The 27,253-nt window shown below is 46.8% G+C and overlaps 1 protein-coding gene across 1 annotated transcript in view; it reads left to right on the forward strand.

Annotated features, from left to right (window-relative positions):
- The first annotated feature begins 764 nt into the window (after nt 1–764).
- Nucleotides 765–27,253, forward strand: part of LOC121613725 (echinoderm microtubule-associated protein-like 6) — a 63,552-nt gene continuing 37,063 nt past the window's right edge. The window contains exons 1-6 of the mRNA XM_041947331.1: nt 765–961; nt 20,068–20,227; nt 22,648–22,746; nt 23,495–23,563; nt 23,650–23,835; nt 24,001–24,136. Of these exons, the coding sequence (XP_041803265.1) occupies nt 765–961; nt 20,068–20,227; nt 22,648–22,746; nt 23,495–23,563; nt 23,650–23,835; nt 24,001–24,136 (847 nt within the window). The remainder of the gene's footprint in view (nt 962–20,067; nt 20,228–22,647; nt 22,747–23,494; nt 23,564–23,649; nt 23,836–24,000; nt 24,137–27,253) is intronic.

The following is a 27,253-nucleotide window of genomic DNA, read 5'->3' on the forward strand; positions in this document are numbered from 1 at the left end:
AGGATGAGGATGAGGATGAGGATGAGGATGAGGATGATGATGGCAGGGTGAAGAGCTCGTGTCCTGTGATTCACCTGCTGTGATCAGCAGTCACAGCTGGATTTAAGGTGGAAGCGAAACTGTGAAACACTGCAGAGACATGATCAGAGAGAAGAGCTGAAACACCACAGAAGAAGAAGAGGAAGAGGAGGAAGAAGAAGAGGATTCTGTCACAGACACTGTGTCAGGAAATATTACCACAGAAGTTAATTTCTAAAGTGATTTTGTTCCAGAGTTGTTTCCTACAGAAGTAAAATATGATTTAACGAGTTCAGATGATTGTGAATTAACATCAGATGGAGGAAGAACCTGCAGGGAGACATCAGTTATCCAGCCTCTCTGTTCCTGTCCGCTGAATGAAGACAGACCGGAATATCTGACAAAAGTGTTGATTATTCTGAATTTGATATTCGACTAATCGATGAATTTGCTCGTATTTTCATCACGTGCACTTGTTTGACTTCTTTAATTTCACACTTTTTCTAAAGAGAAGAAGAAAGACGAAGAATCAAAGAAAACTTGAACTCACTGAATCTGAGAACCAACGAGGTAAAACAGAATAAAAACTATTTGAAAGAGTCGTTTTTCCGTCAGACTGAGCCGTCAGGAAACTGTGAGTTGATGAATCTCGGTTAACCCTCTTCCGTTCTGGGCTGGAGGATCTGAAGCCAGCAGAATAAGCAGGAGTGAACCACCGGACGCGGTGTCCCGTCAGATGAGTCAACATGTCGGACCGGAGCGCCCCGGGCTGCCGGCTCAGACTGGACTGGGTCTACGGGTACCGGGGCCACCAGTGCCGGAATAACCTGTACTACACCGCCGGGAAGGAGGTGGTGTACTTCGTGGCCGGGGTCGGTGTGGTTTACAACACCAGAGAGCACAGCCAGAGGTTTTACCTGGGACACAACGATGACATCATCAGGTAAGACAAAGAAAACATTACAAAACACACAGAACTAATTCAGTGACATCTGTTCTTATTAAAGTGCTAAAGATTTCATAGATAAACAGACGAATCAAAGACTGATCAATCATATAAATCCTCCAATGATTAAATAATCAGTCAGTGTAAAATCCTGCTGACGCCCCCTAGAGGCTGCAGTGCTCTTTACAACCACAACTAACGACCTAACAACAGCTTAATAATTCATCTGTTCTATAAATCTCAGAGACAAAAATGTAAAGTTTGTCCTGATGGTGGGGGAGGTCAGTTAAAGGTTCATCCTCTGAGGAGCAAGAACGTGATCGGGGTCTTTAAAGGGGAAGTTCACAGCGTTTCATGTGGATGTTGATCGGTCAGCGTTGATGGTAAATGTCGTCAACTGGAGCAATAAATAAATTCCACGTTGCTGCAGTGACGTAGTTGCTGTCAGGGAAGCTCCAGCTTCACCTCCACCTCTGGGCAGCCGGAGCAACAAGCTGCTAAACACAGAACCTCCTTCTGGTTTCCAACAGTTAAAGGATAACTTAAAGGAGTCGTTTTGAAGAAATTAGCCCCAGAGGAGCGGCGCGTATATCCGTATAATGCGAGTACTCGGGGCATCCATGCGCAGCCTCTATATAACGCATAATCTGCAGAAACTCGTTCATATTCCAATATTTAGTTCTGATATGCTGGTGCTATTCCCCTCTGAGCCCGTGGTGGCATGTTATCAACATCCGGCGTCTCTAGACAACTACCTCTGACGTGGATGATGTCATTACCGAACGCTGCAAGCAGCCAGCCACAACACGGCTGACTCTGCGGCGGTCGGCTACGAATACGCGATAACGAAGCATAGCTGTGCCAAACTACAGCTAAACTAGCCGACCGCCGTCTCAGAGGGGAATAGCACCAGCATATCATAACTAAATATTGGAATATGAACGAGTTTCTGCAGATTATGCGTTATATAGAGGCTGCGCATGGATGCCCCGAGTACTCGCATTATACGGATATACGCGCCGCTCCTCTGGGGCTAATTTCTTCAAAACGACTCCAAATGCCACCAAAGTTGTCTGGGTGAGTAAATGGTCGTATTTAATGCTACAAATAAGGTCCAGGTTGTAAAAAACTAAAGTTATCCTTTAAAAATGGCAGCAGTCATGACCAGGGGCAGGTTACAGAGGTTTGGCTGACTCAGATCCAGAACCCGAGCTGCCCTGAGAACAGCGACGCTGCTCACATTTCCCTCCGATATCAACGCAAACCGCATCGTTGTGCACGAAAGTTTTTCTCCTCAGTCGGACAGAGGCGTGCTGGAGGTCCTCAGGATACTGAAGAGACCACCGAATGCTGTGCTGCAGTCATAGCTGCGCGGCAACGCAGGCAACGTGGAACGCAATGCATCCTGGTACCTGCTCAGCTTTCTCAGCACAAACTGAGGAAGTTACTGCTTCAGCTCACTACATTTACTATCCACGCACAGAATGTGACGAAATGTCCCTTTACACAAGCTCTTCACGCTGTGAAGTCAGAGGACGTTCGTCTTTGCTCGAGTTTGATTGGACGTCTGTGTTCGATTGGTTGTCATTGAGGTCTCTCCCGCGGCGGCGATGAAATGAATCAGACGTGTGACAGGAAGTAAACCTGCAATAACAAATCATCAAATTAACACCTCGAAACTGTTAATTATCATCAGCCCGACAAACAAAAGATGTTCATCGCTGTCACATTCAAAGACATCGGTTTGTTTTGGCGTCAGTCAGGATTTACATTCCAGATCACTGAAAACACTCATCAGTGTCAGCTCCTATATTTATGCCCTCAGATCCAAAGGTTTGAAACACGTGAGCAGCGATGCAGAAACATAAGAGTGAGGCTCATATTGATGTTATACAACCAGCTGATGAATATTAGCGGTTATGTGTGTATGTGGGCCGACTCGACTGAATGAAGCCAGCTCCGGTCACATGTGGCTCCTCCTCTGATAATGGTCTGGTCCACTCCTCTTACTCATCTGGATGCTTCGCCTCTTTTTCACTGGAGATGTTTTTTAGGAGCGCTGGCGGGGTTTTATCTCCCACACACTCTGGTTTGTCCTCCAGTTTGACAGAAGCTGAAACCCGAACAGAAACGTGTCTCTGCTTCACCAGAAAGCAGCGTTTTAGGCTTTTTACATGTTTGAGGGTTCGACTTCTCTGGTGTGTCAGTGGAAACGCTGATGAGTAGATTTTACCGCTCAGACCAGCGAGCAGCGCCCGTCGCTGCTCTCGGCTCGTCCGCCGGCGGCAGGTGAAGGGATCTGTCGTCTTCTCGGGTCTGACGTGTCACACAGAGAACGCCTCGGGAGAAAAACATGGAAAACGGTCACATTAGTGAGTTTTCTCCAGTGTGTGTCACTCATCGCATACAGCGGGAGCAGGAGAGGAAACCAGCGGCGGCCGTTTGTTCAAACACATTAAACCACCCACAGCTGCTTTTTCCTGCATTTCCGTTTTCTGGGATTTTTTTAAAGGCACAAAAAGTGTGAAAAATAGTGCAGGAAAACCTCGAAGAGAGATTTCTTTGATCATCACTGTGAGCTTTGCCAAGTTCAGGTTAACGTTGAATCAGATTTTATGACCTGAACCTAAACAGAACTTGAAGGCAGCATGAACAGAGAGGTTAAACAGGACAAAGACAGTGAACGCAACACAGATAAACTGCGTTTCTTACTTGAACCGATGACACGACACAGTCTGCGGATGGTAATGCTGAATAATGTTTCCAAATCTAATAAAACAAGGCGAGCTGGAGGCTCAGCTGAGATCAGCTCCTAATGAGCTGCATCATCATCATCATCATCATCTCGTTAGAGCAGCCAGACACATTTTCAGGTGATGAATGTCATCGTTCTCACCTGAACAAAATAAACTTCACATAATAATATATAATATTAGATTATTAACATTCACATAATCTCGTCAAATTTGATCACACAAACATGATGTGGGGCTGCAATCGCTCTCCACGGTGAAATCCTGGAAAACACCTTTAAAACCCAGATCTGAGTCTGTGCATCTGCATGAACTAATTAAGCAGAATGTGTCCAAAAACCCCTTAATCAGGGATTATCTGATATTATGTGTGTGTGTGACTGTGACAGAGTTTCTCAGGGTTCAAGCCCCTTTTTAGCCCCTTTTAGCTGCTAGTTTTGGTTTTCTGGCACATTTCCTGTCAGGTTCAGTCTCAGACAGACTCAGAACTCAGAGCACAGACCACCATTTAGCAGCTAAAGAGCAGATATTTCCCTCAGCAGCTGGAGGAGACCAAACACGGAGCTAAAAGAGGGAGAAGACCGGACCGACGTTCATCAGGTGACACGAACATGAGCGATCGTGTTGCTCTGCGTCTGCTGGGTGTAGAAACTGTTTTCACGTTAGTTACCAGTCTGAGTGGACACAGTTTGCCTTCCTCAATGACCTCAATGACAAGTGAAGAGACGAAGCACAGCGATGTATTTAAAGGGGTGGGGGTGTCGCAGCACCGCGTTGTGGATGTTAATGCCGTGTGCAGTCGTGTGAGCTTGTTTTCACTGAATATTTCCACAGGTGTGGCTCTTCACCTTCACAGCAGTGAACGTTTGTAAAGGTGTGCTGCTGCTAAAGTGCCCTTTGGGAGCCAAAACGCGTGCTAAAGTGCCCCCTGGGAGCCAAAACATGTGTTGAAGTGCCCTCTTGGACGCCAAAACGCGCTCTAAAGTGCCCCCTGGGAGCCAAAACACGCGCTAAAGTGCCCCCTGGGAGCCAAAACGTGTGCTAAAGTGCCCCCTGGGAGCCAAAACGCGTGCTAAAGTGCCCCCTGGGAGCCAAAACGCGTGCTAAAGTGCCCTCTTCAGTGGCGAGGATGTGCTATATGTGCCCTTTTTTTCCTTTTCGCCCCTGCCCTTCAAAAAGTCTGTGCATGTCACTGGACCTGAATGGTTTATTATTGGCGATATTAAATAAAACACGTTCGATAAGGAGCCGTGCAGCTTGTACCTGCAACAATATACAAGGCTGATATTAGTAAAACCAAAGAGTTAAAACAATAAGGCTGATATTAGTTGAAATAACCAGAAATTTACTGGCTCCTTCAACAAATTTAGGTTTTATCGTATGAAACAATTAAACTCTAAGTGAAGTTAATACAGCTAAAGAAAGGAAAACACTTTAGATCTATAAAAGGCAGTTTAATTGTACAGCTGTACAGAAAAGTTGGGACGATGTGTGAAATGTAAATAGAAACAGAACGTGATGATGTGCAGAACATCGACATTATTTCATTAAAAATAGCTCAAAGACGACATGTCACGTGTTTTTGGAAAGGCCAGATATCCTGATTTAGAATTTGATGCTAAGAAGTTGTGCTAAAAGACGACAGCTGGTGAAACATCTCACAATGAATCAGGTTACCTGGCAACAGGTGAGCGACGTGAAAAAGCTGAAAATCGAACATCCAGCCTGAACGAGGAAACCTCCCACCTTCAGTCTCCTCAGGTCAAAGACGAGGCGATGCGGCAGAGAGCGTGTCTGTCTCCACATCAGAGCTAAGCTGAATGAAGCTGTCAGGCTTTCGCCGATGACGTCGCTCTGTTTGTGCAACATGTTTGTGGATTTGGTTGCGTTGCCATTTGAAGACGTTACAGAGTTACAGAGCGAAGCAACGAAAAAACAACCGACACTCAACAGCCCATGAGTCATCGGAGCAGCAGGCGCGTTTGGACAGTTTATACAGGAGGCCAGTCAGCTGCAGCCTGCGGTACTGTGTGTGCGTGTGCGTGTGTGTGTGTGTGTGTGTGTGTGTGTGTGTGTGTGTGTGTGTGTGTGTGTGCGTGTGTGTGTGTGTGTCACACTAATTGAAAAGCTGGATGCTGCCTCGGCCGTTCCGTGCTCGCTGATAGGAGTGTTAGATTTGCGCCTGTGCCAAATTATCCCTCACAGCTGACTGCAGGTTCACAGCTGGGTGAAGGGATGCAACAATTAAATGTGCTGTATGCATTCTGAACACTGGTCCATCACCTCCACTCACTGGGGAGGGTTCGACTGTCGAAGCATGAGTCAAAGGTTTGAATCCCAGTCGGAACAAATTCAGACTGTGATTGAAAAAAAATGATTTATTTGCCTTGAAATGGTGAAATCAACTCATTAATGTAGGTTTGAAAAGTTTCTCTGCAGATCTGTGAGCGCCTCTTAAAATCTGATGTTAAACAAACATGATTTTCTCAGCAGGATCGAGTCCCTCCTCACGTATTTGCGAGTGTTTTTCAGTGATGAAGACCTGCGGTATGCACAGACCCACTAACAGCAGTATCTGGGTTAGTTCTGGCTGTAGGAAATGTCACTGTCGCTGGCCCAGTCTGATGCATCGGCCTCTTCATCACTACTGGCACCACAGCCGGTGCTGTTACGGTGGAAATCTGCCAACGCACCGTTACGCTCCAAATGGATGGAGAGGAGTTCTGGTCTCAGCTCGGGCTCGAAAAACAGAAATATCCTCACCGGGACTTCTGCCCTTAATTAGGACTGGACATGGAACGGTTTCAGCCTCATGTTTCTGTTTTTGGTGCTTTTACACAGACCATAACGGCCGTAAGTGTTTTAAAAGCAGCTTAAAGAGTCTCTTCAGCGTCTCCACGGGGAGGCTGAAGCAAATCTGTTGGTGTGGAGTCAGAGAGAAGTGAGCTGAGCAGACCTCTGTGGCTGAAGGCTACATTAGCCGCTGCTAGCACAACGCACCTGAATCTCCCACACTGAATCTGCGGGTGATTCAGTTGCATTGTGGGTAATTTACGCGCCAGCCAAGAGGCTGCTGCATCCATTAAACCAGTGGAGTCCAGTTTGAGAATGTGTTTGTGTTTCCACACGGTCAGTGTGTCAGAGACGTTGTCATGGAGTCACGCATTAGACCCCGACCAATCAGAGCCCACGATGTTTCATGAGTCAGACAGGAGGTGTCAGGGGGAGACTTCATCTTCCTCCTGACAGCGGCAACGCCTTCACCTGAGTGCAGCGAAGCAGGAAGAGGGCGAGTGCGCGGCTGAGAAGCAGATGTGTGTCCGAGGGCGAGCGTCACATGATTACACAAGGTTCCCTTTTTCTTCCCTGGATGTTTGCCAGCGCTCTGTGCTCCTACTGGACCCTGAACACATCACAGAAGATGTGAAAACACCTTTTCTAGAAACTGTTGTGTCCTGGTCAGGTCGCCACAGCGACTGATCATTCCCTGATCCCTGATCTCTGTTTGATTCATGAACACACATGAAACTGCATCCAGTGAGAAACCAGGAAGCACAGAAATCTGTTCCAGATGTTTAGACGATCACCTTCAGCTTCCGTCTCAGTTTTTACAGGAAAACATAGTTTTCATTTGCTAACGTGCCAAAACGAACCTGCTGTGATCAGCTGATCTGGACGTTAGACGCGATGGTTTAATGCAGGCATGTCCAAACTGATTCCATAAAGGGCCATGTGGCTGCAGGTTTTCATTCCAACCAAGGAGGAGCACACCAGGCCAACCAATCAACATCAAGGGATCTCTTAGTTATCAGCTGAAAAGTGAGATCAGCTGATTAATTGATTCCAGCCTGGCGTGCTCCTCCTTGGTTGGAATGAAAACCTGCAGCCACACGGCCCTTTATGGAATCAGTTTGGACATGGCTGGTTTAATGTAAAAACATTATGGATGGATGATTTTCGCTCTTTTGTTGCCCGTAGCATCGTAGTTAAAATAAAAACATTTAAAAAGAAAACGAAGGAAAGGAAAAGAAATTAGTGACGTTTGTAGCCTAACAGGTTAAAATTCACAAAAGCCACAGGAATGGCTGAAGGCAGCGTCTGCTGCACTGCGGCTGCAGTGGTCGAGGTGGTCAGTACATTTGCATTTTAGTCACTTAGCCAGCGCTGCCATCCAGGCCGACTCACAGCGAGAGTGATGGGACAATAAACCAGTTCCCAGATCAGCAGGTTTTACAAGCAACCAGAAGTGAGGAGGTCAGAGGTCGTTAAAAAGAAATGTACATATAGATATAGATATATAGATATTACATGTGTCAGTTATCCAAAGACAAACCTCTGACATAAGTCCACATCAAAGTATTTCTGAACAGTAAAAAACACAAAGGTTACCTGGTTTGTGTTCAGTTCAGTTCAGTTGTCGTCTAAGTGTTTGTGTTTTGTGACGTTTAGTGGAGATAAAAGCTTTAAAAAAGTTCTGTTTAATGTAAATGTGGGCGTTGAATGAAAGTCTGTCTGGATCAGAAAATATAAAAGAACAGAAAGAATCAATTTAACAACATAAACCTGCTGAAACGGCTCTGCTTCATTCAAAAAGTTGGGTTTTTATTTCTCAGCTACGTTAGAAAAATCACTTTTCAGACATTAAAACTTGAAGTCGTCTCGTGTTTTCTGACATTTTGCTTCTCTGTGTTTCTGTGAGAAACTCAAATTGAGGACGAAGCGTCACAGTTTCTCCAGAGCTCAGCGACACGCTGCGGTCACGTGAAATGTGTGTGTGTGTGGAGCTCTGATGGAGTATACTGCCCCCTCACTGTGTGGAGGTCAGGGCGGTGCAGCTGCAGTTCTGTGGTTCTGTTCAGCCGGCAGCGGCTGGTGATTTATGGCTTATTAAGCTGAATCATGAGAAGCGACCAGAATAATCCTGTGAAGTGAGAACTTTTCCGTTTTCCTGGAGTTCTGTTGAGTTTTTCCTTCCTTCCTGCAGCTGCTCGTGCTCAAAGCTCTGAATCATGGCTGCACTCGTTCCTCTCGGCCCGCCTGATGGATTGCTTCAGTAATTGCAGGCTCCGTGTTGACGCATTAAATCCATGTTGAGTTTTTCTGAAAGGCGGAGAGCTGGACCGTCTTTTCCTTTCATCGGCTCTTTCATGGCCGAGGCCTCCCGGGGGGCGACCGGCCTTTATGCTCCTCTGCAGCGAAGCGTCAGGCTGCTGCTGAATAGCAGCAATCATTATCCAGACCGCTGAAAGAGCTCCGTTCAGATCATCTTCATCTCCTGAGTCAAATGTTCCTAAAAGGTCTGAACTTAAAAAAAGTCTGAACTCTTAAAACAAATAAAACCAGAATCAGTCATTTCCAATCAAACTGTTTCCTGAAGTGTTCCTGAGTCCAGGTATTCATCTCTTTATCCAATCACGTCGCTCCATCCTCGCTGTGAACCACTGAGCCTTTCAGTCATGATACTCTCACCTGTTACCAATCAGCCTGTTTACCTGTGGAATGATCCAAACAGGTGTTTTTGGAGCGTTCCACATCTTTCCCAGTCTTTAGTTGCTCCTGTCACAGCGTGTTTGAAACGTGTTGCTGCATCAGATTCAGAATCAGCAGATATTTACAGAAATCAATGAAGCTGACAAACATTAAATATATTGACTTTGTGCTGTTTTCAGGTGAGTTTATGTCACAAAGGATCAGCAGGTGATCTCATCCTGTGTGTTGATGTTTTCTACAGTCATTAACTGTTTGGAATCAGGCTGTTAGATGAAATCATTCAGCTACTGCGACTGGTTGAGCTGGTGAAACCTCGGCCCTCTGACTGAGTGTGTTGGCATCGAGTGGTTCTCTAAAAGCTGCATCTGACAGGCTGGTTGGCAGCATCTTCCTGTGTGTGTGTGTGTGTGTGTGTGTGTGTGTGTGTGTGTGACTACAGAATAATGATAATAATAAAGCAGCTCTTCACTTTCTCTGTTTTCTCTTCTAAACACAAAATGAATGTTTCACATTTGAAGCGATGAAGTGTGACTGATGGATGTGTGTGTGTGTGTGTGTGTGTGTGTGTGTGTGTGTGTGTGTGTGTGTGTGTGTGTGTCTTTCTATCATCCTCTCTTTCTCCTTTCATTCCTCTCCTGTCCCACTTCCTGTTGGTCGCCTGCAGGCAGAACCTGACCGACCGACTGACACACACACACACACACACACACACACACAGAGGAAGAAGTAAACCAGAGGACATCACAATGTTTGTTGGTATTTCTGCTTCACTGGATAAAAGAAACCATCATCTCAAGCTGAGGGGGGAGACAGGAAGTGCAGCTGGTGGATGAGCTCATCTGGTTTTAGCTCCACTTGCTTTCAGCAGAAACAATTAATGAACGAAACATCAACATGTCTTCACCTTTTACGCTGATATGTTGGACATGATGATTCATGTGGAGTCGTGTTTGTGTCAGTCCAGTATTCTCTCTTTGAGCTCTGTGTTTGGTCTCCTCCGGCTCCTGAGGGAAATATCAGGCTCTGTAGCAGCTAAATGCTGCGCTATGTTCAACAGCTACGTCCACGCTCATACATTTTCATTTTAAAACCCGCAACTTTTGCTGCGTTGGCGCCTAGCATCCACGCTAACTCGCAACGTTTGAACCCCTAAAACTGAGACTACTGGGAACACGGTTTTATAGTCTGGGCGGGCAGAAATGCAGACCTCTGGAAACAAGGACATAAACCTTTAGACACTTCCTGATTGGGTCTTTTCAGTCACGACGTGTCCTTCCCTGATTCGTCAGGCTCCAATCATGTGACATTTTCTGCAGGAAATTAAAAGACATCAGCCCAGCAGTTCATTCAACATGCATAATGAAGTACAGGCGTAGCTTGTTGTCGATGCTAGCAGCTATGACGCCGAAGGTCGATGTCAAACGGCGGCGTGTGAACGCTCATGTGATTTACGTTATCAGTGCGTTAAACTGGACGGAGATTATTCCTAATATGGTGAAAATGATTTCTCATCTTTGTGTTCTCGCTTTACTGATTTGATGTGATGGCCTTGAAACACACACACACACACACACACACACGTACACACACACACATACACACACACACGCACACGTACACACACACACACACACACGCACACACACACACACAGGCGTCGCTGTATGTTTCCAGGTGCAGAGTGTTGAATGTCTGCCGGGTCCTGTGTTGACGTACAGATCACCTGACAGGTGTGATGGAAACACAAACACAAACACACACATTCACGTACGGCTGACACACGTGAACAAACACACACACACACACAGTATTTCCTTCAACATTCAGCGGTGGAACGAGCTCTCAGATTCTTTACTTCCGTCTAAATAATAATCCAACAATATAAAAATACACAGTTACATGAACGATCTTACTCACAGCCTTCCCTTCCCATGTGGTAGAAGTCATGTGATTGCTGGTTGGAGGCGTGTTGGACTTCATGCATCCGCGAACACGGAGAGCAGGCAGGCTGTCAGAGTGACCTCAGGCTCATCTTCATCATCAGCAACCGCAAAACCAACCAATTCAGCCAGAAGCGCTAAAACAGAGCTGAGGCGAACCAGCAGGGGCTCCTGGGGCTGTGTGTGTGTGTGTGTGTGTGTGTGCGTGTGTGTGTGTATGTGTATGTTTGTGTGTGCATGTGTGTATGTGTGTGTGTGTATTACTCACACTGTGGGAACTTGCCATCCTTTTGGGGACAAAAGGAGTCCCCATAACACAAATCATTACATTTTAGGGTGAAGACTTGGATTAAGGTTAGGATCAGGTCAGAGTGAGTCCCCAGGAAGTGAATGTGTGTGTGTGTGTGTGTGTGTGTGTGTGTGTGTGTGTGTGTGTGTGTGTGTGTGTGTGTGTGTGGACTCCTCTGAAGCGTAGCGTAGCTCGTTTCCCTCTCACCAGTGGAAACAGGCTATGCTAATTGGCTAAGCTGATGAAGAGGAGAGCTAGCATTGCTGTTGTTAGCGCAGTTAGCGGCCGGCCTCGCAGCCATAGAGGACGCAGAGCGCTCAGTGATGCGTTCACTGTCAGCACAACGCCGCCGCCGGCTGTTCTTTCAGGCTGAAGCTTGCTGGCGTGAAAAGGAGTTAAGTTAGCAGCGACGGTGATGTCGTTGAGAAAACCTGCAAGTCGAGCAGGTGGGATGAAGGAACCCGTCAGCAGCTGTTTCACACATCTGGATGGCTGAGCCTGTGAGACTCTGCAGGTTTTGCTGGTGGGAGGGTCAGTTGTCACAGTTGTAACCCATTAATCAGAGTTTTTCTGTCTGTCCTCGGCTCTGTTCGATGGGTTTTACAGACTTTGTGGATCCTTCTTTTTAAGTTGCTGTGTTTCACAGCTGGACCCATCTTAGATGCATCTCATTGATAAGCTGAAGGAAGTGGCTGCGTGCTGCTCTTCATCAGTGGAGGGGATGCTAATCTGACCCTCTGTCTTATAAAAAGCAAAACATGATTCTGGTAAAGTATAAATCTCATCTTTGTGTGGCTTATTTTTAAGTTCCAGTTGCAGGAGGCAGCATGTCAGGGACGACAGTTATCACGGCTTCACGCCTCTGCTGTCGTGTTTCGTCTGACGGCCTGTTGCAGGGCGGCGGATGAGTTCACAACACTTTTGATTGTGCACAAAAATAATCCCGGCAAAGGTAGAGGTGTTTCTTTTCTTCCTCAGAATCTGACGATGGACGATGGAGGAAGTCGTTCCTCGATGCCTCGTTTCTTTGCTTCTTTTGCTGCGTTTGACAGCGTTTGTTAACGCAGCGGCGCGCGGCGGGGGCCTGGTGGCTCCGCGGATTCACAGCTCAGTGGTCTTCATTAAGACGATGACTCAGAAATTATCTGTCCAGCATCCCACCGCCAATCTGCCCCGCGGCCACCGATGTTCCCACGATCTGCTGGCACTCGAACGCATCTCTGCTCCACGCAGATTCACTCAAACGCACACAAAGCCCCCCGGGGTGTGATGTCACTTTGCACTGCAGCTCTGAAAGGTCCGGAAACTGAATCTAAGCTCCTTATTATGAGGAGAGAGAGAGACACAAAGGGAGCCTGAACTCCTCATCAGGCGAGATGTAGACTTTATTTTAGGAAAATGTTTCTTCCTCACAGGCGCTTATGAGACTTCTTATCTGTCCACTTCTTATTCTTTCTGATACCCAGCAGCAACTTTTTGGTCAACCGTGGGAAACGCAGCGTTTCCACAGCACGGTTATCGGGTTTTAGTTCCTGTCGTATTAATTTGTTTGCGGCAGGATTTCTAGTCTCGACCGAACAACATTTCCCTTCAAGCCTCGATTGTTTTTCCTGCTGCTGAAAGTGGAACCGAACAGGCGTTCTTCTGGATTATAGTTTCACTCTTCGTGTTTTCACGAGCAGTTTAACTCACCGACAAAACGCTGTCGATTAAAAAAACGAAGCACAGAGCACAACAACAGCGCTGAACTCGAGTTGGTACACGTGTCCCACAGTTGTAGACATGAAACTTCACACTGAAGTCACGAGATGACACCTGAAAAGTTGGACTTGAGTCGTGACTCCGAAGACTCGGTGTGACTTCCTGGTCTCATCTTTGTGTTTATGCAGCTTTGAATGAAAAATGTTTGATTGGCGTCATTTTAATGGTCAAACCTGCAGTTTACCACTGAGGACTCGTGACTCGTCTTCGCTGATTTGACGGGACGATCCGTCAGTGACCTGAAACCTGAGTTTTAGGTCATTTTAATGATTTGTTCTGGTTAAACCTTTATTCAACCACCAGGTGGCTCCCTTTGAGAAAACAGACCGCAGAGAGAGATTCAAGTGTTTCAAGCATTGACAGATGACTCCACAGTTGACTTGAGACCTGCTCCGGCAGACTTGAGACTAGGACTCGCCTTAAATTACATGAGACCAGCTCTTACACACTGAGGTGTAGGACTTGAGGCGTGACTTGGACTTGTTTTCTTATGATCTCAGACTAGACTCGGATTTATCACAAACCACTTGAGACCTGACAGTTAGAGACTTGACTGGGACTGTTCTGGACTGATTTGAGACTTGAACTTGTTAACTAGTTAACTGTCTTGCTTGATTTAGGGTTGACCTGAGACCTGCTACGACAGATTTGAGACTTGTCTTGGACTTATCTTAAATGATCTGACTTGGACTTGTCGTCGATGACTTGAATTTCCCGAGACTTGTTTCAAATGACTTGAGACTTGATTTAGACTCGTCACGTCTCGCTCACTGTGGTTTCTGTCACTTACAGCACATCTGAACTCACGATGTCGACTCTCTGCTGTTCTCATTTATCCCAACAAGGACGACAGGAAATCACTGTTGTTATATTACACACACACACACACACACACAGAGGAGGAGTTCCTCCGAGTTATTTATAGAAGCTGCCCTGATTTCGCCACCTGCTATAAATAAACTCACCTACGCTGTTTATGAATCCGCCTGCGAGACAGAACGAGCCTCAGTTCAAGCAGCATGTCGGAGTGAGGAGGTCAAAGGTCAGAGGTCATCGCTGCTGCAACCCTGGACTGAGCGGGTCATCAGGTTCAGCATCATCACTGTGAGGAAGAGGAGAACTTTTATTGCAGGAAGCAGGAAGGAAACAGGAAGGAGATGTGACGTCACACACAAAGGCTACTTAATTTATTATTCATATGACATTTACAATATTAATCGAAGGCTGTGTGCTCAGCTCAAATTTAATTGCCACATTTAAAATGTGTGTGTGTGTGTGTGTGTGTGTGCGCGCGTGCTCATTTCCAATTAATTCATGTGATGAATGCTTCCCAGATTGGCTGCTTTCAGTCAGATCTCCCCGCTGGCGGCGGCAGCCTCTCCTGCTTTGATCTGCAGGAAACAGACGCCGCTGCTCACGTTCAGGCGGTTCACCACACTTTTCCCTGCAAACTAACTCGCCAGGAGTTTTTGGTTTCTAACGTTTAGACGTCTCCTGAACGATAAAGAGACTGTCAGCACGGCATCCGCCATTAGTTCAGAGTCTTAAAACATCACGTGCTTGTTTCCTGACCGGGCCCTCTAGTGGCCTTCACAACCGTGACAGGTGTTATGAGTCACCTGCAGCCCCGAGTCACCTGCAGCCCCGAGAGTCTCCTGCAGCCCCGAGAGTCTCCTGCAGCCCAGAGAGTCTCCTGCAGCCCAGAGAGTCACCTGCAGCCTTCACTGTCTGTCCTCAGCAGACAACAGTACAAACAGTCACAGACTCTTTAAACTCAGTATCATTAATAATATAAAATATGTGTAAATAATACATTTTAATCCTGAAGCGATTCGTCATCTTAAACAAATCACTGCTGCAACAGAGTAATGTCTAATTTCTGTCTGTCTCTCTCTCTGTCTTTCTGTCTCTCTCGGTTTCTCTCTGTCTCTGTCTGTCTGTCTGTCTGTCTCGCTGTCTCTCTCTCTGTCTGTCTCACTGTCTCTCTGTCTGTCTGTCTGTCTCTCTCTCTCTGTCTCTCTGTCTGTCTGTCAGTCTCTCTGTCTGTCTCTGTCTGTCTCTCTGTCTGTCTCTCTGTCTGTCTCCAGGTGAATCATCTATAACTCACCCTATCACTGCTCCACACTCTGTTGGAACATGCACACAACAGTCTATTATTAGCAGCTATTGAAGTAAGTGCAGCTTCTATAAATAGCCAAGCGGGACTCCACTCTGTGTGTGTGTGTGTGTGTGTGTGTGTGTGTGTGTGTGTGTGTGTGTGTGTGTGTGTGTGTGTGTGTGACCTGGCTGGTGTTGTTTCAATAAAACAGATGGCGTTTTGTCCCGAGGACATGAACAGATGATGTGAAGGAAAAGTGGAGAAACAGAAGTGGGAAGAGTGAAGGGAAGAGGAGGAGAAAGGGGGAGATGAAGAGGAGGAGGCAGGAGGAGAGAAGAGTTTCTCAGTATGTGAAAATCGTGTATCTGCCACATCAGTTTGTGTGAAGGTGAAGTTCAGGGTCATGTTTTTATTGGACGGTTGGTGCTTTCGTGCTGCCTCTGTGGACTCGTGGGCAGGTGTGTCTGTTCTCATCGTCAGAAAAAAACTGCAGCGACGGCAGCGGCGGTCTGTCCGTCTGTTGTTTCGGTCTGTCGGTCTGTCTGTCAGTTGTTTCGGTCTGTCGGCCTGTCGGTCAGTTGTTTTGGTCTGTCAGTCTGTCGGTCTGTCGGTCTTTTGGCCTGTCGGTCTGTTGTTTCGGTCAGTTGTTCCGCCACTGACACAGATGTTGATTTTGTTTGTTGCTTGTGTCACTTTAAACGCTTTAAAACGTGGAGATTCTTTCTTTTTGAGAAGCTTCACCATAACGATCCTCAGGAGGGGCGTGTCCAGAGGAGAGAAACCCCACCCCTGAACCTGATAGGCCACTCCAGGTGCCACTCCTTTACTTAATGTGTGATTGGCTGTCTGCTAATGAGAGGTGGGGCCTTCTTTCTTCTGTATGTATTCTACTGATGGATGTAGAATTTCTTTTTGAAGACTTAAATAACACTCATTAACATTGGCTGGAATACAAAATGACAATGACATGTCACCTCGCAGTGTCTCTGCCTCCCTCGCTGGCGAGCTGCCCCCCCCCCCGGGTACCAGATCTAGTTCAGACGCTCTGAGCTCCAGACACTGAATCCTGATGACTCAGATGATCCTCTGACTTTTCCTTTAGTGCCAGAGGTTCATGTTTGTGGTTCTGAGGAAAATGTCTCAACAACTATTGCTGTTTAATCTAGCGCCACCATCAGGCCGACATTTTAATTTGTCCAATACTTTGGTTTATGACTAAATACCTGCGAAACTAACAACATTCCCACCACCTGTATTTTGAGCTTAGTGCTGAGAAACCTCGGCACGTTCAGCATCTTCGTCCTCGCGCTCATGTTAGCATGCTGATGCTGCATGCTGCATCTCACTGCAGCCTCACAGAGCGGCTAACATGGCTGTAGACTCTCAGTCTTATTGTCACCTGAAAACACCTGTTTGTGTTTGTTTTGTCACACAGCAGGTGAGGTGTAAAGGTGATGATGTCAGCGAGAACGCTGCTGCACCCGTTACAGTAACGAGCTGAAACATGAAACTGAAAATCTGATCATTCTATTGAAGATACCTGCATTCAGAGGGTGTGTGTGTGTGTGTGTGTCTAGCAGCTTCCTTTCAGTGTCTCGTCTCCCTCGCTCTTCCTCCTACACAGACGTGACTTCTCTCCTCACTGATTTCTCCTCCCTCAGACTGATGAAGACCTTCAGTGGTTTCTTTTGGCTTCTGTTGGCTTTGATGGATCTAAAAACTGTGTTTGTGATCTTTAATGTTCAGACTGGAACACTGAGTAAAGCCCTGATGTCACTTCCTGTCTAACCTTCTTGTGTCTTATATAATTCATTGCATTTACTCAGGTGTACTGTCCATATTCTGGGATGAACGAGCTTCTTCTACAAGCTTTCATGCTAATAAGTGAAAACAATAAAGCTCTTCGTCACGTTATAATTATATATATTTTAGTTTTCTCATAATAGTCTCTTTTGATGCCACAGTGCTCTGGGGCTTGTGGGAAATGTTTATTAATGGCAGTTAAATTCCCAATTTTTAAATTTGCCATTGTGATTTTATTAATGTGAGTTAATGCAGACAGTCGGAGCGGTTTGAGTTTCTTACCTCTGACAGTCACACTCTCTGTGTTGGTAGCAGCCGTGGTACTGAGCTGGTTCTCCATCTGTTCTCTTTGTAGAACACAGTGAGACTAATTGAATCATGTTTTTAGTTCCAGGCAGTTCAATCCAACTTTATTTATCCTTTCAGAGTAATTGTGTGCAGCAGCTAAAGTTAAAAATCATTTTACTCCCAAAACTAAAAACATTTTGAGATTTTAAGCTGAAAGATCTGAACAGCATGCTGGACTGGTAACAGTGATTTCACTAATACATAACAGTTGGTGTGAAATGAGACAATGAAGCCACACAAACGTATAAAAAATGATTTCATATTTTCTTTTCTTTTTGCATTATTGATTATTATGAGGAATTTGTTTCTGCATTTTATGGTGAAGCGATTTCTATCTTGTTAAAGTGTAAAATTAATTGAACTGGCAGTAGAGATGACTAGTACTGCAGTACACTGCACTACAGTACAACTGCTACTATAGTAAACCTAGTAGAAGTAGTAGTAGGCTGTAGTATCAGTAGCAGCAGGAACTAATAGTTGTTGTAGTAGTTGTGGAAGTACTGCAGCAGTAGTAGCTGACAGCCAAGTAAATCTCTCTCTCTCTCTCTCTCTCTCTATCTCTTACACACACACACACACACACACACACACACACTTATTTTGGTATTTTCAAAATAAAAGTCCTGGCCATCTGGTTTGTGCCTAAATGTATGGAAACAAAACAAAAGCGTCAGATAAATGATTCAGAGAGTAAATATGAATGAATATAAAACATGAAGTCATCATGTATCAGTCAGCGGGGGGGGAGTGAGTTCAGGTGTGTGTGTGTGTGTGTGTGTGTGTGTGTGTGTGTGTGTGTGTGTGTGTGTGTGTGTGTGTGTGTGTGTTGTGGTGTTTGACCTTGACTCCACAGTTGTCGTGCTCAGTCCTCAGCTCGCGCGCCCTTGGTGATGTGGTCGTCATGGCAACGCGGCAGCTAGCAGGCTCATTGGCTGCCAGGTTGAGGAGGAGAGTCGATGTTGAAGGGTGTGTGTGTGTGTGTGTGTGTGTGTGTGTGTGTGTGTGTATGTGTGTGTGTGTGTGCCAAGCAGACAGCGTCGCTGAGATCAATGGGGCTTTGTGGTGGACACACCTGTTCTGTTTCTGTTATATTTTATTGTTTTATGTTCCAGACCAACACTGACCTTTCCTGACTCCACACACACACACACACACACACACACACACACACACACACACACACACACACACACTTTACAATAATCACATATATCATACTCATGCCAGAGGTTTAATTGAAATGTATTTAACAGAAAACCAGTTAACTGCAGGTATGTGGTGAATTCTCAGACCTTGTATCACCTGTTTGCAGTTTCCTGGGTTTGGTAACTGAGGCTAAGTGAACTGTGACACACAGCAGACAGCACGCTACACACATCTTCAAAAAGACTGAGACAGGACATGACTGTAGAGACAGAGACGACAGATGGACGAAGCGAGGTGAAGCAGTTCTACTGTCTGTCCCCCAACCACACTGAGGAGTGTAAAAGGACAGATTCACACCTGCTACTGTCAGATCTGGTCCTCACTGAGGAGACAGAAAAGTCAAGGTCACTGCAGTCACCACACACACACACACACACACACACACACACACACGCACTCTTCAAGCATCAGGGATCATTACACCATCAACAAAGCAGAGAGGAGTGTGTGTGTGTGTGTGTGTGTTGATAATGATGCCATTAAGCAGTGAGTGTATTTATAGCAGCCTCTTTGTAAAGGAGAGCGCACACTGACCCTCTGAGGGACAGACAGGAGAGAGAAGACAGGTTTGTAAAAAGACTCTTTCTGACATTTATTTCTAAACGTGTCATATTTCATCCTCCACAAACAAATCCTCCACTATAAATCCACCTCCGGCCGATCATCTTGATCATCTTTCAGTTTTAAAGAGGATTCATGAGCTGCTGCTGTGCTTCGTGCTGTAGTTTGTTGTCTGCTACAATGAAATGGCCTTCAAGCAGCTTCACATTTGAACATTTGCGTCAGTGCATGAAGAGACTTTTCTCCCATGAGCCAACGTTTCACTCAAAATCAAACATCAGAGAAAAGTCCAGGAGCTGAAAACATCAATCACCTGACGACCCCTCAGGTGGATCTGGTGACCCTCTGGAGGGGCCCGACCCCCAGGTTGGGCACCACTGGACTAAACTAGCTAACTGTATGTGACATGGTTGAAAGCAGCTCCACCTGCAGCAGCTCCAAGCTGCTCGATCATTGATGCTTCGGGATTAACAATCAACGATGAGTACTTTTACTTTTGAAACTTGAAGTACATTTTCGTGTTGATACTTTAATACTTTCAGTGAAGAAGGATTTTGAATGCAGGACTTTTACCCGGAACAGAGTATTGTCATATTGTGGTGTTGGTACTTTGATTAAAGTGATGGATCTGAAGGCTGCCATCACTGCTGATGATGTCAGCTGGGCTAAATGAATGAAGTTCACTGATTGGTCAGAAATTCCGACCAATCAGATGGAGAATTGTTTTACTGAAGTGTGTGTACCTGAGTATGATGACAATAACGATTATTTATTCATTCACTCGTTCACTGATCTCTCCTTTCTGTCTCCTCCTCCTCCACCGTTCACCTGCCCCCCCCCTCCTCCGCCCTCAGCCTGGCGCTGCACCCGGAGCGCTCCCTGGTGGCGACCGGTCAGGTGGGGAAGGATCCCTACGTGTGTGTGTGGGACTCCTTCACCGTCCAGACCGTCTCTCTGCTCCGCGACGGTCACACACACGGCATCGCCTGCCTCGCATTCAGCGCTGACGGACAGGTGACACGCACACACACGCACGCACGCATGCACGCACACACACACACACACACACACACACACACACTGGGAAATGACACAGTGTGATGATGATGAAGATGATCCATCTCTTTGGTTCAGCTACAGTCGTCGGCTCTTTGTGAACGAGCGTCCGTTCCTCTGAGCAGGCAGCACAGCTGGAGCGTGCAGCTGTTTGCAGATCTTCATCTTCATCTTGTTCGTGTTGTCGGTGGGGACGGCCCCTCAGGCTGGGTCTTTGGAGGGGTGTTGTGGTGTTTCGTAGCTCTGCACTCAGTGGATCTCCTGGTCGTCGTCTCTGCCGCTCGCTCTGCAGCAGCCTGAGTGAACACGTCCGTCACCTGCAGCGTTATGCTTGATTTATATCGTGTGGCGACATCGCTTCCTCCCGATGACTCTGCGCTGTGACTCAGTTCATCTGCTCTGGTCGAACACGCCTTGAGTCACGGCGAGTTTGCTGGCGTGCAGGACGCTGCGTTCAGTGACGTCAGTCCAGGTGTTTTCAGACAGGTGGAGCGTTCAGTCCACTGTTTGAGCACGGCTCAGTGTTGGAACAGGCTGTGAGTGGGCGACAGCGAGCGTTTCTCTGAGTCTTCACACACTCAGACGGACGCCTCGTCGGTCTGAGGCCTCTCCTGAAGCTCGGTGGGTGGGGTGAACATCGTTTACATCCTGCGCTCTCATTGGATGGCTGTTTTCTGACACCGGCTCAGTTCCTGTTGCACAGCTTGTTGTTTGTTTGTGGTCTTTTTGTTTCTTAATGCGGCCTCCATGTTGAACCTGTGTTGACAGAACGATGACACCCGAGCTGATCTGCACTGGACGAAATCCAGACTCAGAGCAGGAAACAAGCCTCTGCTTCGCCTCTTTGTCTCTCGCTCTCCGAGTTTTGACTGAACACCAGGTCCTGTTCACAGTGAACCGGTACAAAGGCCACGTTAATGTCCAGTTGATCACAGGTGTGAACAGAGCAGGTCATTGTCTGAAGAATTCACAGTGAGGACGTGAAACCTGCAGAGTACAAACCTGTGTACTGCTTTCCAGTCTTTTCATGATACTGCAGGTACAAATACATGCAGTACTGATAACAGTCATTATCACAAACGAGTCGGCAGCTTCATCCGTCATCTGCGCTTCCTGCAGCCTCCGTTTTGCATCATGTCTGGAAACGGCTCCTGTCGACTAAAAGCTTGAACCGTAAATGTTTCTCCGTCGCTCATTTAGCTCCAAACCTGCTGCTGAACGACATCTGTTAACATTCACGTTCGAGCAAATGAGGAAGTCGGGTGACGCTGTTAGAGAGCAGCGGTGTGCATATGGAGGAGGTCGAGGTGGGTGGGTGAATCAGAGCGGAACAGGACAGACTGCTGTTTGTCTCCTGTTAGTCAGCGCTGGTTTAAATATGGCCGCCAGGTGAAGGACACCTGTAAAACTGAAACTGTGGAAACTTCCAAACGTTTTAAAACGGCTGTCGGGTCACTGCTGAGGTAGAAAACATTTAAAACTGTTAATAAAATGAAAGGAGTTCTTGCTGGTTCTAAGGGGAACTTCTGACTCTACTGATCCAGACTGCTGCGTCGGCAGTTTCTGCTTCTGGCCGGGACCTCGCTCACGATGACGTGACACTTCAGAGTAAATCAGAGTAAACACAGAATCAATAAAATAACCATAAATCCAATTTAATCATAAATCCTGTGCTCAGGCTGATTTATTATTACAGAGTGAATATTCCTCTGAACACTGCAAAAAGTGCTGCAAAGAAATTCTTACTGTGTACTTTTACTTCATTTCAGAGGCAAATACTGTATTTTTTACCGCACTGTGTTTATCTGACAGTGTTAGTTACACTAGAAAACATTATGTTTAATGTGTTTCAGTATATTTAAATGCCAGTTGGTGTTATATATGAATGTAGAAATGTACTAATACTCATTATGATGCAGTATCTGGTGGCATCATAGTGTCAGGGTCATTCTGCTGCCTGCTGCCACTTTTCTGCTGTTGATATTAATCTGAGTGCAGGACTTTACTGGTAACACAGTGTTTGGACAGTGGGACACTGATTCTTCCTCCTCTGAACCAAAGTGAGTCCTGAGAACAAACTGTGATTCATTACAACGCAACAAAGTTCTGCAGGAAACTCAAACTTTATTTATATCAGACTCATTAGGACTGAAAAATATCAATAAAGTTACATTAAATAAGATTTTATTTGATTATTAACTCTGTCTGTCTGTCTGTCTCTCTCTCTGACTGTCTGTCTGTCTGTCTCTCTGTCTGTCTCTCTGTCTGTGTCTGTCTCTCTGTCTGTCTGTCTCTCTGTCTGTCTCTCTGTCTGTGTCTGTCTCTCTGTCTGTCTCTCTGTCTCTCTCTGTCTGTCTCTCTCTCTCTCTCCTCTGTAGCGGTTAGCCTCGGTCGGCCTGGACGCCAAGAACACAGTGTGTATCTGGGAGTGGAAGAGAGGGAAGATCCTGGCTACAGCCACCGGACACTCAGACAGGGTGTGTGTGTGTGTGTGTGTTTGTTTGTGTGTGTGTGTGTGTGTGTTGCGCAGACTGTATACGTGTGTGTGTGTGTGTGCTGCACAGACTATACGTGTGTGTGTGTGTTGCACAGACTGTATACTTCTGTTTGTGTGTGTATGTCTGTGTGTGTGTGTTGCATAGACTGCATACGTATGTGTGTTTGTGTGTGTGTGTGTTGCATAAACTGCATACGTGAGTGTGTGTGTGTGTGTGTGTGAGTGTGTGTGTGTTGCACAGACTGCATATGTGAGTGTGTGTGTGTGTGCGTGTGTGCGTGTTGCATTGACTGCATACATGAGTGTGTGTGTGTGTGTTGCACAGACTGCATACGTGTGTGTATGTCTGTGTGTGTGTGTGTGCGTGTGTGTGTGTGTGTTGCATTGACTGCATATGTGAGTGTGTGTGTGTGAGTGTGTGTGTGTTGCACAGACTGCATACGTGTGTGTGTGTGTATGTGTGTGTGTGTGTGTGTGCGTGTGTGTGTTGCATTGACTGCATACGTGTGTGTGTGTGTGTGTCTGGGTGTGTGTGTGTGTGTGTGTGTTGCACAGACTGTATACGTGTGTGTGTGTGTCTGTGTGTGTTTGTGTGTGTGTGTGTGTGTGTGTGTGTGTGTGTGTCTGGGTGTGTGTGTGTGTCTGGGTGTGTCTGTGTGTGTCTGGGTGTGTGTCTGCGTGTGCGTGTGTGTGTGTGTGTGTGTGTTAACATCTCTTCTTCCCTGCAGATCTTTGATATCTGCTGGGATCCGTTTCAGCAGAACCGCCTGGTGAGCTGTGGAGTCAAGCACATCAAGGTAACACAGGATGAAGCACTGAGGATGATGATTCTTACACAGTTCACGTGTGAAAGGCCTCATGTGTCCCCTCTCTGTGTCTGCAGTTCTGGTCCCTGTGTGGTAACGCCCTCACTCCAAAGAGGGGGATTTTCGGGAAGACGGGCGACCTGCAGACCATCCTGTGCGTCGCGTCGGCCAAAGATGACATCACGTACTCGGGGGCGCTCAATGGGGACATTTACGTCTGGAAGGGACTGAACCTGATACGAACGGTTCAGGCCGCCCACGGGGTGAGTCTCACACCTGCTGACCGACACTGGGGGTCGTTAAAGCAGCTGATTAGTTTTCTGATGATGTCTCTGTGTGTGTGTGTGTGTGTGTGTGTGTGTGTGTGTGTGTGTGTGTGTCTGTGTGTGCGTGTGTGTGTGTGTGTGTGTGTGTGTGTGTGTGTGCAGGCTGGTATCTTCAGCATGTATTCCTGTGAGGAGGGTTTTGCCACAGGAGGCAGAGACGGCTGCATCCGACTGTGGGACGTCGACTTCAAACCGATCACCAAGATCGACCTGCGAGAGGCCGAGCAGGGATACAAAGGTGCTAAACACACGCCAGAACCCAGAACTCACACCAGAACCCAGAACACACACCAGAACCCACACACACCAGAACCCAGAACACACACACACCAGAACTCAAACCAGAACACACACCAGAACACACACACCAGAACCCAGGACACACACACTAGAACACACACACCAGAACTCACACCAGAACACACACACACCAGAACACACACACCAGAACCCAGGACACACACACTAGAACACACACACCAGGACACACACACCAGAACACACACCAGCATGCAGTCGAAATCTCAACAAAGTGCCTTTGATGCAGTTTGGACTGAGCGTGTCCTCAGGGGACTCGAGGGACCAGGGTCACGTCTGGAGCGTCTCCAGCGGCTCTGGTTAGCTTCTGGTAGCAGCGGGAACGTCAGCGTAGTGAAAGGTTTCCTAGAACGCCTTCGGCTGCCTCTGAAGTGTGCACAGTCTGCAGAGTGCAGCTCAAACAACACGTGACGAGACAGGAAACAGAAAACATGCGCAGATATAACAGAGGCAGAAAATAAAACCACGTCTTTGCATGGTTTACGTAAAATAAATGGTCATTTATTTAACTTTAACTAAGATGTTAAAGATGCCGTAAATTAGCCACAAATGTTATCTTCAGCGCAGCAGCACTGATCATTTAAATGTGGCCGTGTTGCGTTAAATGAACCTCACTGTGTCAGAAATGACACGACTGCAGAGATGGAGTTAAAGATGCTGCAGCCATCTGAAGGGCGGGGGCGGTAAAGTGCATTAGACCAAGACCTGGACTCGACCAACCATCTGTTGTGTGTGTGAGACCTTTAAACTTGTACAGACCTCACACACACACACACACACACACACACACACACACTGACTGGCTCTTTAAACCTGTTCCTCTGTCTCAGTCTCACTGTGTCTCTTCTTAAAGTCAAACTGCTCCTCACCTCCCTCCACCTCCTGCAGGAGAACAGAGTGAAGAGAAAAGCTCATTCTGAAATCCAAGACTCTTTTGTGGTCTCTGTCTGTCTGTCTTTCTCTGTCTCTGTCTCTCTCTGTCTCTCTTTCTCTGTCTCTCTGTGTCTCTGTCTGTCTCTCTCTCCCTCTGTGTCTCTCTGTCTGTCTCTCTCTGTCTGTCTGTCTTTCTGTCTCTCTCTGTCTCTCTCTCTCTCTCTCTCTCTCTCTCTCTGTGTCTGTCTTTCTCTCTGTCTCTCTCTGTCTCTCTCTGTCTGTCTCTCTCTGTCTGTCTCTCTCTGTCTCTCTGTCTCTCTCTGTGTCTGTCTCTCTCTGTCTGTCTCTCTCTGTCTCTCTCCCTCTCTGTGTCTGTCTCTCTCTGTCTGTCTTTCTCTCTGTCTCTCTCTCTGTGTCTGTCTCTCTCTGTCTCTCTGTCTGTCTGTCATCGTCTGTCTGTAGTTGGAGGACCGACTGTCCTGATTTTCTGTCTTTTTCTCTTTGATGAGACGTTCTCAGTAAGAGCAGAGGTGGAAACGTTTGTCTTCTTGTGTCTTCAGCAGGAGACGCGAACTGACCTGATTTTAGGAAAACCAGGAGGTGGTAAATGTTTGAACCCCTCTCCTCCTCTATGCCTCCCCCAGCAGGAGGCAGAGATGTGCTCCTTTAGGCAAAGCTGTGGGGGTGAGCCATTAAGCTCCTGGCCTCCTTTTCATGTCTCCTCTCTGAAGATTTCTGAAGTGAGAGGAAGGAGGTAAAGGTTTGGTCTGTGCTCCCCGTCAGAGTTGGAAATGGCCTCGTTTTGGAGGAGCTGGAGGGGGTGGAGGGTTAACTCTGTCACCTCTCAAACGGCTTTAGAGGAAGTTCAGCCTGCAAAATGTTTCATCTCAGCTGGAGGTGACTTCCTTTTTCAAAGGTTTTTCCTTTCAGACGGTGAGAATGAGACAGACGATGTGAAGGTTTGTCCCTTTCTCGGGTCTGTTGGTCCACCACTTTGATCCAGAACGAAGAACATGGTGAACATTATACCTGCCAAACAGCTGCGCGTTAGCATTAGCATTTAGCTCGTAGCACCACTGTGCCAAATCACAGAGCTGCTAGCACGACTGTAGCCACTTCTTTTCACCCCCTCTCTTCTCCCTCTGAGGTGTAGAGGATGGAAACAAGCTCCGTGTGGAGAAGGTAAAGGTGAGAAAGCACACCTGTATTCAGAGACGAGAAAAGATATTCATCATTTCGCTCTCACTCCTCCTCTGTGACCCGTCAGAGCCAGAAACCGATCGAGAAACACGAGGCTAAACATTAAAACGCCTAACGAGGAGCATAATAAACTAAACGAGTTGTTTCTCAGGAGCAGGGAGTGAGGAGGAGGAGGAGGAGGAGGAAGAAACAGACATGATCACTCTTTAATCCCATGTATTTCCTCTGGGTGGTTTGCAGGTGATCGGTTCAGGTGAGGTTTTCCTGTCTGCTGCCTTCTGGCTGCTGTCAACACATCTGAGATGACACATCAGGAATCCTTCCTGCGCCGCTGCTGCAGTGCAAAAAGTCTTCCCCAATTATTTCCAATTTCACTCGCAAACTCCTCGTCTGGTATCAGGTTGCTTTGGCTCGTGAAGCTCCGGAGAGGAGTTTCTAACAGAGTTACAGGAGACATCACATGCTGATTCATGCCATCAGCGACAGCAGATGCTCTAATTGGCGAGCGCTGTGCCGCTGAACGGCTCTGCTAATTAGATTTTAGATTCTGTGTGTGTGTGTGTGTGCGTGCGTGTGTGTGTCTCTAACTTCCTGTCTGACAAAAGTTAAAATCTTCCAGCGATGAGTCCGTCAGCCACGTCTGACTCCTGCAGCAGACGATAAGCTGCAGCGTGGGAGGAGTCTGGTAATCGACCTGTTCAGGTGTGAAGATGTGTTGTGTCATGACGTTTGTGGAGTGAATGAAGCTGCAGGTGGAATCAGAAACACCTCCTCATCGATGACCGTCGATCGGACTCCGTTTCGTTCTGCTCCAGATAGATTTGATCTCAGTCCAGCTCAGGATTTTCCCTCCATGTTTTCCACCTCTCCCAGCTTCTCTCTTCATCTGCTCTAATCTTTTACCGCCTCTCCTACTTTTTCATCCTTCACTCCTTTAAGAAACGATGGAGGAAAGCAAACTGAG

This window comes from Chelmon rostratus, chromosome 11 (genome assembly GCF_017976325.1).
Source record: "Chelmon rostratus isolate fCheRos1 chromosome 11, fCheRos1.pri, whole genome shotgun sequence".
Taxonomy (NCBI): domain Eukaryota; kingdom Metazoa; phylum Chordata; class Actinopteri; order Chaetodontiformes; family Chaetodontidae; genus Chelmon; species Chelmon rostratus.